Source organism: Setaria viridis, chromosome 3, assembly GCF_005286985.2.
Source record: "Setaria viridis chromosome 3, Setaria_viridis_v4.0, whole genome shotgun sequence".
Classification (NCBI taxonomy): Eukaryota; Viridiplantae; Streptophyta; class Magnoliopsida; order Poales; family Poaceae; genus Setaria; species Setaria viridis.
In genome coordinates, this window is record NC_048265.2 from 41,959,339 (window position 1) to 41,970,862 (window position 11,524).

Consider the following 11,524-nt stretch of genomic DNA (forward strand, 5'->3'; position numbering starts at 1 on the left):
TGGGTTGAAAATTAGAGCTACTAACTCAATTTTACTAAGTGCATTCTCTAATGCGGATTGGGCTGGAAGTGTTGATGACCACAGATCCAATGGTGGTTTTGTTGTGCTTTTTGGACCAAACTTGATCTCTTGGAGTGCTAGGAAACAGGCAACGATTTCACGGTCTAGTACCGAAGCTGAACACAAGTCGATGGCAAATGCTACTGCAGAGTTAATATGGATGGAGTCACTGCATGTAGAACTTGGTATTCAGCTTCAACAAGTTCCTTAATTATGGTGTGATAATTTAGGAGCTACTTATCTTTCAGCTAACCTTGTTTTCCATGCTCAAGCTAAATACATTGAAATTGATTTCCATTTTATCCGAGAACGAGTGGCAGCAAAACAGTCGGGCTCATTCCTTCGCAAGATCAGGTAGCAGACGGTTTCACCAAAGCATTGCCTACTTCCAAGTCTGATTGAGGGAAGAAGATAAGTTTAGATTGAGGGAGGGTGTTAGAAATAGAGTTTTACCTTGGTGTATCTCGGTTTGTAACATATCTCACCGAGAATCTATAATCGGTTGAGATAAGAGTTTAAGATAGATAAGGTAGGTAGTTTACTTGATCTTCGAGATGTATTGAAACCAAACCTTGTAATCTATTTCTAGGCTATTGGCCTATATATTAACACGCAACCGTGGCAAGCTAAGATAGGCAACCACGCTCCCTCATTTTACATGGGTGACAAGAAATCAAGAAGGAATGCTAGATGATCAAATAGAAAGCTCTTGCTCACCCAAAACAATATGGGGTCCGGGGCTAATTTCTTGATACAAGGCAACCAATCCTGCGTGGTAGCTAAATGGATCTACAGAAGAGGATGGCTTGTGCACTAGTTTGTTGTGCATTATTTGAAGGGGAGAAGTCTTTTTAAGGTTCAGTGTGGGTGGGTAATCGCAGTTCTAACTTCTATCATGGTTTACATGCGGACAAAGGATGCCTGCATGGGGAAGTTCCCTTGAAAATATCATTCCCTAAGTTGTTCAGTATTTGCTCATATCCAAACACGAAAGTGGCGGGGGCAAATCAGAGAAATTGTGGCATTACTACTTCAGAATTTGAAAAAACTGAACAGAAGGTCTAAAGCTGGGAAATAGGCATGTAAACCGAATAATATGCTGGCGATATGAAGATGCCAGAACTGGAATTCCAAGCACAAAAATTATTTCAATACAAACTGGGCTAATTGGGTCTTTGCTCTAAAAGATTATAATCTGAATACATCCTTGATCACTAGTCAAATACTCCCTCCGTTCCAAATTGCAGGTCATTTTAACTTTTTCAAATTGCAAGTCATTTTAACTTTAAGTTTATAGATGCATAATTCCAAATTGCAAGTCATTTTACCTTTTCTAAGTTTATAGATATTATTATACACGTAGATTGCTCTAAAAGATTATAATCTGAATACATCCTTGATCTAGTCAAATACTCCCTCCGTTCCAAATTGCAGGTGATTTTAACTTTTCTACCAAGTTTATAGATGCATAATTCCAAATTGCAAGTCATTTTAACTTTTCTAAGTTTAAATGACTTTTCTAAGTTTATAGATGTCATCATACATATAGACATACAATATATTTAATATATTTAGATGCATAGAAAAAATAATAGGGAGAGTAGTATTTTTTAAGATGAACATCGAGCATGTGTTGTTTAGATCTGTTGGGAGTTTTAATTTCTCATTCATTTCAACGAGCTCCACCAGAGCGCACTCAAAATTCTACAATCACGATTAACCAAATTGATAAGAGAGGAAGAATCCGAACATGCACAATGAAGTTCCATGGCCTAACAAACCAATACCATTTAGCACGAAATATCCAGGCAAAAACTTCTTTAGGCATAATGTAAAATCCAGACAGCGACCAAGAAAACTGACACAACGGTTCACCATAGTACCAGGCCACACATCCATACTGGAACACATGTCCTTCAACCATCTAGCGGCGGAGATAGATAAACAAAGATACGACAACAGTAACTCTAAGTGGCCTTGTCGGACTTGGCAGCAGTGGCTGCAGCCTGGCCCCTGAGACGACCGGTCCTCCTGGCAGCGATGAGACCAACCTTCTGGCCGGGGGGTGCGTCACGGCGGACAGTGGAGGCGTGACCAATGTGCTGGTGGTTACCTCCTCCGTGGGGATGCTCCACGGGGTTCATGGCCACACCACGCACCTTAGGCCAGCAGTTCCTCTTCACACGGTACTTGTGGTAGGCGTTACCAGCCTTCAGCATGGGCTTCTCAGTCCTGCCTCCACCAGCAACCTGACCAATCATGGCACGGCAGCTGCTGGGGACAATCTTCTTGGCGCCAGAGGGGAGCTTGATCCTGCAAGAACATAAACATATGAGTAGCTGCATCCAGGCAAAAGACTATCCTCAGATCATGGCTGCATACAGACAATGACATACGCACCACAGAAACACAAATACAAGGGCAAAATAATGACAAAATGAAAGGCTGTCAAGTAGGCACATGTATTAGGATCAGTGACATCAACAAAGATCTATACATTGTGACTCAAATCATCATCTACAAGATATATCAAACATTACATGATCATGAATAGGTAACAAGTAACAAAATCATCAACACTTATGAACACATAAGAATCACAAACATGACAATTTATAAGACTTGCCAACATTGCAAACCAAACTGTTAGGCTCATAATCAACAGAACAGAACCAACAAGACACGTTAAACAAAAACCCAAATCCTCATTATACCAAAACTGATGTTAAAAAATACTAACTATTAAACTGATAGAACCAGCTTAAAATGGATGGATTCTTGCCAATTTCATTTTCAACCATATGTAACAATAAATTAAACACCATGCCTACTCTCCAGTAGCAATCCACAACTAAGTCATCTTGACAATATCATCAATCGCAAGCATACAAATTTAAAAGATATGACTACAAGCGACGAGAACAGAGCAACATCACTACGAAGCAAAATTTTACCACGAATCCATGACAACACACCAGATCAGATCTAGTTAAACAATCGCTAGCAGGGGCAGCACATCAGATCTCATGATGATTTTAAGGAAAATGGAGATAGAAGCTGATGGGATTTGGACCTGGAGGTTCCGTTGTCGGGGTTGTGGCTGATGACGATCGCGTAGTCCCCGGAGGCCCTGGCGAAGACGCCGCGGTCGCCGACGTGGTGCTCGACGTTGCAGACGACGGCTCCCTCGGGGATACCGCGCAGCGGCAGCACGTTGCCGATGGAGAGCGTGGCGCGGCGGCCGCAGTAGATGAACTGGCCGGTGTAAATGCCCTCGGCGGCGACGAAGAGCTCCTTCTGGTGCTTGTACCTGAAGGGGTGGCGGAAGGTGACCTTGGCGAGCGGCGCGCCGCGGCCGGGGTCGTGGATGACGTCGGTGACGACGCCCTTGAGGTACCCGTTGCGCTCGCCGAAGTCGAGGGAGCGGAAGCGGGCGGGGCCCTTGCGGTGGTGGGTGTGGGACTTGAACACGGACCCCGCACCCTTACGCTGCGCGCGGATCACGCGACCCATCTTCTCCGGCGGCGGCGGCGGCGACGGCGGCGCGGCGGAAGGGGGATGCGAGAATGGGCGCTGTGCGGCTAGGGTTGGAGCAGCGAGAAGAGGGAGCCTTATATAGTGCGTGGCGGGGGCTTTGGGGAGGGATTTACCCTAGGGCGGACGGTTGGATGGGGGTCTGGGGTGGCTTTGGACCGTCGGATCGGGCTGGGAGGGTGGTGGGATCAGAGTGTCAGAGAGAAAGAGGCTAAGGGAGTGAGGAGTGGGCTGGTTCTGATGGGCCGGCCGCCGTGAGTGTAACTGTGGTGAGTGTTGTTTGCTGGTATGGAATGAACTGGGCTCTATGTTGGCCTGATGATGAGCAAGGCTCAAATTGAGGCCCAGATGTAGCTGATCGTCTATACTTATTTTTTAAATTTTTATTTATTCTGCAAAGTAGATTATTTTCCCCAATATCTCAAGCTCTCAGCTTATTATTGCTTTTTAATTTTCTTTTGGTTGATCGTCGTTTAGGAAATTGCATTTATCAGAGCTAAGAAGATCTCGAGAAATGATGCTCTTTTTTTTCTTTTTTGAACACACTGCTCTTAATTGGGATGTTAGTGGATGCTAGATCGAGACATCCGCTTTAGCAGGAGCTTCCTGAATCCTGACATGACCACCGGCTCTAGAGACTCCAGTTCCAGTGCCTCAACACTGTTGAAACTATTTCGATATGCTAATCTCCTTGCCACCGACTTACCATGAAGCAGATCTAGAGAGTAGAATGTGAAAAAAAAATGTAAAATCCGAATTCCGTGTAGTTGCAACCGCACATGACGTACGTCAGCCAAGCTTCTACGGTTCTATACCCACCAAGCACTTTGCTCTCCAGCCCACACAGGCACACAGCAACCATATCAAAATGTTCCTTCAAGCAAAATTAACTTTCCTAGTTACAAGGTCCTCTGTCAACAACGAAACATGAAGTATAATAAACAAGTAACCAACCAAAATTACAGGTCCGCTTTGCTAACTGATGCTCACTTCGTTACAGTTCATGGTGGGGGTGAGTAAATGTAAACTTCAAAGCTTTTGCTCAGCTCAAACTATCAAGGGTTCCTCCTGGCAAAACGGCCAGCTACACCAGCGACCTACGAGTAGATCAGCGTCTCTTCTTGCTTGCTTTCGAGCTGCTCTTCGATGGGCTCGCAACCAGGTAGATAAACAGTCCCACGAACGAGACAACAGACACCAGTGACCCGTATTTCATCACAAGCCTCTGTATCATGGATAGCGATTTGTTAGCATCCCACTCAAACGAATGCTAGAAACATACTTGAGAGCAGCTGATTTAGATGGACTTGTAAAATTGACTGTAACTGAAGGAAAGAAAGAAAATACCTTAGCCTGAACATAGCAGGAGAGAAAATTCGGATTTCCACACACGGGAGTAGCACCGGAAACAGTATCCAAACATCAGTATCCAAAAGAAACATAAACTAGGATGTGAATGCAATGGCATGATTACTTACCCATTCAAACTTCTTCTCCGGAGGTCTCTCAGCGAGAATATCCAGTGGGAAGATGGGAGTTGAGTAGGCCTCCTTCAGCATATACAAAACATTGATTTAGTAAAATAGCATTGGCCAAGCAATTGCAATGTAGGAAAATAAAGAGGGATAATACAAGATGCATAGCATGAGAAACACTACTGAATTATGTAAAGTAAAAGGTAAAAGACAAAACCTGAAGAGCAGTCTTTGTGGGAACACGGTATGTGATAACAGCTGGTGAACCCTGGAATCTGCCCTGTGTTTTGGTCTCCAGGACAAATGTGTGTGAAGCAGTGGCACCACTGAAAGAGTAAAAAATGAATCATTTTCTGTTCACTACATAGATACACCTATAGCAGAGATATGCATTACGAAATGTACTCACGGGTCAAGTCTTTCCAATGTCTTTGATTTCTCTCCAGTGACAAGCTCAAATGCTTCTGTTGGCCAAGAGTCATCATTAATGGTCACATCATAGGCAGTCCTGCAAGAGATTTTACAGTAAGTCCATGCAGATGCTATTAAAATATATGTAGTTGACTTGCTATCATATGAAACAGAAAAGAATCTAAGTTACATATTATCAAGCAAGTGGCACAGCAAAGCCAACCCAAAAGCGACGTGTCATTTTAGATCCTCAACATCAAAGAAGCCCATATTGTAATTTGTAACATAGGACCCATGTTACTATAAAAGCAACGAAGCCAAATAGGAAACATTAATTCAAACTCCCTGTCTAATTTTATTAATTAATTTCTACATTTCCCTGTAAAAACTTCAAATAAATGGATTTTTGGGAAAAAAAATTAAGGGTGTGCTGCACTTGTAGAACTCCCCAAACCTATCTCTGATAATGATAGAGCAAAGGTATAGTAATCACAGATTTGAGCCATGCACATCATTTAAGGACTCTGAATCAAGTAAAATAGCATGTGAATGCCCAAATTCAGACCTAAGCACATCAAGTATTGTTGGAACTGTGGTACAAGAGAAAGCAGTAGCACTAGCACATGGTGATTCCTTCAACAAACAGTTGTTGTAGGACAAAGGGAGTAAATCTACAGCGCATAGAAATGCAGTAAAAGTTTCCAGGCCATTTTATTAGGTGATGTAATGTCCAACATAATCAACCTGCCATATTGTGCTTGACTTGTAGATCTAGTCAGATAAGCTATAAATATGTGACCAATAGATCAAAACAAGCAAGACATCTTTAGATAAGTTAAGAAACACAATTTGTGATGTCCCAAACAAATGACTAGTAAACACAGAGTGCATGCTTCAACTGCAAAGGTGTAATTGTCTTAATTCTGAAGCAAACTTAACTCACAGTTTTGCAGAAAAATAGAAAGTGCATTTCCTTTTGGCAGTGTAGACCAATGAGATTCTTAGGAACAAACAGTGCATCATTTCTACATCAAGGGGATTAGTAAGCTCTTTTCATGCAAAACAAACTATAATACCATCAACCATCTGCGCGACTGACCTATGGAGGTTTGGCAATTGACAAAATAGATGATGTAATGTTCCGAATGGACCCTGTGAGTAGTTTCCTTTTGTGAATCACCTACCTACATGCATGTTAGCACCAGCACAATCCTACATGCAGTGACTGAAATACCGACCCCTTACAAGCTGTTTAGCTAGATAACCATAAGCATGCACTACATATGCAGGAGAATGATTCATCAGGTCCCAATTGCGAATAGCGAAATAACAAGCTCTTGATCTAGCAGTCAATTAGGAACATGGGGACATAAGGTTTGGGATAATTGGGGGATCAACGATAAGAGGAGCAAGCAGTGGTTGCAATTTTATCAGATGCTGCCGTTCCCAAAGCACAATTAAGCAAATATATCATCTAGATTTAGCAGACCTACACTAAAAATGGTAAACTAAATTCCCCGCTGAGGTTTAAGAAGGAAACCTCGCATGACTCCCTCACCCCTCACCCCACGACGCAGATCCAAGCACGAGAAGGCACGTTCAAATCTCTCAGAAAAGGAAGGCGCACCGAGTCGGATCAGATCAGATCCCGTGAGCAAGCGGAACTACCACTACAAGCAACAAACCAAATCAGCGGTGCGGGGTGGGAGGAAGCGGAGATACTCACGCGGATCCATGGTTGTAGAGGTCGAGGGAGACGGCGACGCGCTCGACGCCGGGCTTGGGGCGGGAGAGCGACACCTTCTTGTGCGCGACGACGAAGGGCGCGTCGGAAGCGGACGCGGCGGCGGCGAGGCCGACGAGGAGGAGGGCGACGAGCGCGAGGGACCGCGCCATGGCTGAGGCTCGACCTCGCTGGGTAGGGTTCGAGGGCTCTCTCAGCTGAGGCGTAGCGGCGGCGGAATGGATCTCGTCTCCCCTTGCTCGCTCTCCTCTCGCCTGGTAATAGCCCGGTGGCCGCGTGACGTGGCTCGGGAGGCTGCACGTGGGACCCACTACCCAGGACCTCGCGCTCGTCAGCGCGCGTGACTGCGTGAACGGCTTCGCCTTTCAGCTCCAGCCGCCGAAAAGAGCACGGGTTCTTTTTTTTTCTGTCTCATTATCCTGGAAAAAAAGAGTATGATACGACATGAATATTTCTGCGTAAATCGTTCCAGGAAAATTCTCAAGTTCCTGCACAAGCCTCTGTTTAACAGGGCAGCATGTTCATCGTAAAGGGATTCTCAAAATTGTCCTGACAAAATTCTCCAGATTTCAGCCTTTGGGCCATATGCAGGTAGACCTGCCATTTCGATTAGACAGTAAATTCGTTCTGAGACCTGCTGCACCATGGCAGATTTACATAATGCGCTATCAAATGGCAATCGATTTTACAATACGAAATAAAGCATATTCGAGCACAACAGCGCGCTTCTGTTCCTCGGACTTCAAAATGCTTGTGCTTGATTCGTGGGTTAACGGTAATCAGCTTCCTGGAAGATCTAACTGCAGGAGCTCTGGCAATTGGGGATAACATGTAAATGCTGGAGCGGAGTGTTGCGCATTATCAGCCTAGAAGGGCTTCCCTGCAGCTTCCATCATCGCTTTTGTTCGGATCAGTCTCTCGATTTGCCTCACAATCTGGGGAGAAAATGTTACAGTGTTAATATCAGCTGTATTCGGGTAAAGTTATGAAGTGCTACGCCTAATTGCCCAAAGTAAAGACACATGCAACTCTGCCTGTGTCATGGATATACTAGTATTGCTGACTTACTTCAAGAACCATGTCCTCAAGGGTCACTGAGTCAACGCTGCTGTAGCCCAGCTGAGAAGCCACATCTGAAAGGTATTGAGGCATGTCAGTAAAAGTTCACCTAATTGTAAATATTGATCGTCCATCAATTTTACTCAAAAATCAAAAGATAGGAATGCAGTTTGAGGATTTATCTTTACTTTGTACTGAAACAGTGATATCAGAAATTCCATAGCGTTCTTTCAGATCATCATGCTGCTGACGGAGCTTGCTCATCGCCTACACGGGTAGATAGATAATAAAACCAAGTTAGAGGTAAACATGCTAATAACTAACCAGAGGATGTGGAAGCATCTTCACACAGGAAGAGGACACTAGTTACTAGAATATACTTGACTTTCAGAGTTTCAGTCAGTTATTATGTCCAGAGTGCATGGCACAACCAGCTATTGAGAAGAGAGGTAACCTGTGAAAAAGAGTCTGGATCTGTAGTAGCTTGTGTTCCCGTGCTCTTCAACATATCGTTTGCCGCCATCTCAAGAGGTACATCAATCCAAATGGAGACACCATGCCTCAGTAAGCCCCTGGAGGTTTGTTAAACATAAATATCAGCATTGGTAGACTGACTTAACGTGCGCGAGAAACAGAATAGACTATGGAGACATCCATACGTACAGATTAGTTGAGTTCATGACGGCACCATCCCCACAGCAAAGCACAAGGCTACCCATGGACGTGAGCTGCTTTAACCCTTCAGTCTAGCAGCAGGACAGAAGAATGATAAATTGGTGCTAAGCAATTTAGGAGCAGCAAAATTTGGAGCAACAAAAATAGTCAATAATTACAGAAAGAAAGGAATAAAGAAGGGAAGCACCTCAACTTCAAGATATCCCTTCTCATCGGATTCCTTGAAGGCTCTAAGGGCATCCTTGCCCCCAAGAACATCCTCGAGCAGTTCCTCACTGCAGAGGTAGCGGTATATTATGGAATTGGCAAGGAGCTTGCCGATATTGCGCTTGGCTGTGCAATCCGTGCCTATGCATGAAGGAATAATCCAGTTAGTGTCTGCATCTTGTTGGACTGGCCAGGTCTGTATGGTTTTTGCCCCAAAATGAACTAATCCATAATGTTGACATAGAGTGGTAATGTTTATGGCTATGGTTCTAATAAACTCAGAAGGAAAAAAAACATGGATCGGAAGATAACACGGACAAGGAATTGTAGAGCTTGCATGGGCTGTCAGGCTAGGTGGTGCCACCGATTCTAGCATGAGCATGAAGATTGCAGTAACTTCAGAGCAGCAAGCAAGATATGGTTTTCTTGAAAGAAATTGCACCTGCAGTTTACACCTTCAACTAAAGGAAAAACTGGAAGGTTGCGGCAGCTTTTCAGAACAGGAACCAAACAAAAGGGCTTCAGAGAATGCCATCTCGACAACAACTGTTGCAATTTGCTAACCTTTGGTCCCATATCCAAGGCACGACTCTATCATATCAAGGGCAGAAGATAGCCTGGTGTTCATCTTTTAATGGAAACTACTCGGAAAATCAGCTTATGAGGCACAATTTTTTGGCTCATTTACAAAAACAGATTGGAGGCTGATTTGGAACCAGGTGTTATAGGTTGAATACGAATGCAAGTTTTGTCTGTCTCCTACTGCAATACAAAGTCCTCACAACAAACACGCGACCATCAAAAGGTTGTGTTGCCAATCCAATTTCAAAGCTTCAAAGGATGTTCAGGATGAAGTAGCCCTTTGCCACACAGTAATCTGCCTTTTTGTCTCAAGTAGTTTTTGGCAGAAAATTACAGGCTGGGTGGGACTAGAATGGCTTAGCCAGGCGATAACAGCAAAGTTCCTATTCTAATGGCGATCAATTGCTGCAAATCTTTGTTGCTGAAGAAACATCAGAGATTCAAGAACTCGACAGTCACATTTGGATCGTTTAGGTGCAAATTAGGTTTCATTGTGTTACAAAATTTTCGTGCAAACAAAAGATCTCAATTTGATTGTTGTCACCAGCATTTGGATTGGTTGACGTTGGTGGAAAACCATAAAGGCCTTTTAATCCCATCCTAAAAGGAGGTGAAGAAGCATACCGACGATATAAATTGGCGTTTTCCTGAAATCGCCCACGGCTTCAGCAGTTTTCCTCTGCACCAATATGCAACCACAAAAAACCATGCAGATGGACGAATATTTATTTCGACTAATTACAGAGAGGAAATAGATGGTAGAGACTAGCGAGAGGGGGAGGGAAGGTGCCTACGAGTAGATCAACGGATGGGTTGAGCTCCTCCAGAGGCAACTCGGAACCTGCAATGGATCCCCGGAAAATGGAGTCGGACGATAGTATCTGTTCATTGCGAAATCGAAACAGCAAAGAAAAGAAAAGAAAGAAACGGAGGGATGGTCGTAGCAACGTACTCGGGAAGGCGCGAAGACGATGCAGACGGATGCGGCGCCCGGCGGAGAGCGACGCCGGCGGCGTAGCGAACGAGAAGCGCCTCGGGGAGACGGTGGAGGGAGAAAAAAAGAAGCCTGTCGCCGCCGCCGGAGCTGCTCGCATCGCCATGGCGCCTCTCCCGTCCGTCTCGCTCGCTCTTCTCGCAGGTCTTTTCCTCCCCCGTTATCCGCAAGGCGCAGAGCCGAAGGAGGCGAGGCGAACCGAGAACGAACCTCCGCCGTTGATGTGAGCCTGGACGGTGCTAGAATGATCCGCCGCGTGGGCCCCACGTTCCAGCGACCTGTGTTTTCTGAACTTTTTCTTTGAACCATTTTATATCTAATCTTTCGGAGAGGGAGGATTTATGTCTTGGTAGATGTGGAGGTGCACTCATCCAACGTTACTAACTTAACAACGTTAACTTGATTCAATCCAAATCATTGCCACGGGAAAACCTCTCCCATCTGCATAAGTATGAACTGTAATTCATGCATCAATTTTTTCATTCAAATAATATACTCCCTCCTTTTCCTTTTACGTAAGTGTGAAGTATCTAACGTCATACATGAGAAGGAAGGAGGCAGCATTTCTTTTCCTAGTCACTTTTACTGATCTTAAAACAAAGGAGGGCACCCTACCATGCAAATGATGAAAGAAAAAAAACATCAAAGGGGAGTATGCGCATAAGCAAACAAAAAAAGTATATGTGCACACCACACAATTAAGGGAGAAATCAACTAAGGAAAAACCTTCTTTGGAAATGGTTTTTGGGAAGAACCGGGGAGGGCAGTAGGGGTCAGGGCTAG

At 44.4% G+C, this 11,524-nt stretch overlaps 3 protein-coding genes across 3 annotated transcripts; all 3 read right to left on the reverse strand.

Moving 5' to 3' along the window:
* Positions 1-1,823: 1,823 nt before the first annotated feature.
* Positions 1,824-3,656, reverse strand: LOC117847918 (large ribosomal subunit protein uL2). The gene is made up of 2 exons (XM_034729221.2): positions 3,134-3,656; positions 1,824-2,373 (listed from the first exon to the last, which is right to left on the reverse strand). Exons 1-2 carry the CDS (start codon positions 3,571-3,573, stop codon positions 2,028-2,030), a joined length of 786 nt encoding a protein of 261 aa, XP_034585112.1. The 5' UTR covers positions 3,574-3,656; the 3' UTR covers positions 1,824-2,027.
* Positions 3,657-4,455: 799 nt separating this feature from the next.
* On the reverse strand, positions 4,456-7,467 carry LOC117847919 (uncharacterized). Its single transcript, XM_034729222.2, has 6 exons — positions 7,207-7,467; positions 5,479-5,577; positions 5,287-5,395; positions 5,073-5,144; positions 4,942-4,947; positions 4,456-4,819 (listed from the first exon to the last, which is right to left on the reverse strand). Exons 1-6 carry the CDS (start codon positions 7,374-7,376, stop codon positions 4,703-4,705), a joined length of 573 nt encoding a protein of 190 aa, XP_034585113.1. The 5' UTR covers positions 7,377-7,467; the 3' UTR covers positions 4,456-4,702.
* A 242-nt stretch (positions 7,468-7,709) lies between these two features.
* LOC117847917 (probable inactive shikimate kinase like 1, chloroplastic) lies at positions 7,710-10,920 on the reverse strand. The gene is made up of 9 exons (XM_034729220.2): positions 10,700-10,920; positions 10,542-10,588; positions 10,372-10,426; positions 9,146-9,306; positions 8,947-9,029; positions 8,738-8,855; positions 8,472-8,550; positions 8,293-8,357; positions 7,710-8,159 (listed from the first exon to the last, which is right to left on the reverse strand). Exons 1-9 carry the CDS (start codon positions 10,845-10,847, stop codon positions 8,091-8,093), a joined length of 825 nt encoding a protein of 274 aa, XP_034585111.1. The 5' UTR covers positions 10,848-10,920; the 3' UTR covers positions 7,710-8,090.
* Positions 10,921-11,524: the final 604 nt, after the last annotated feature.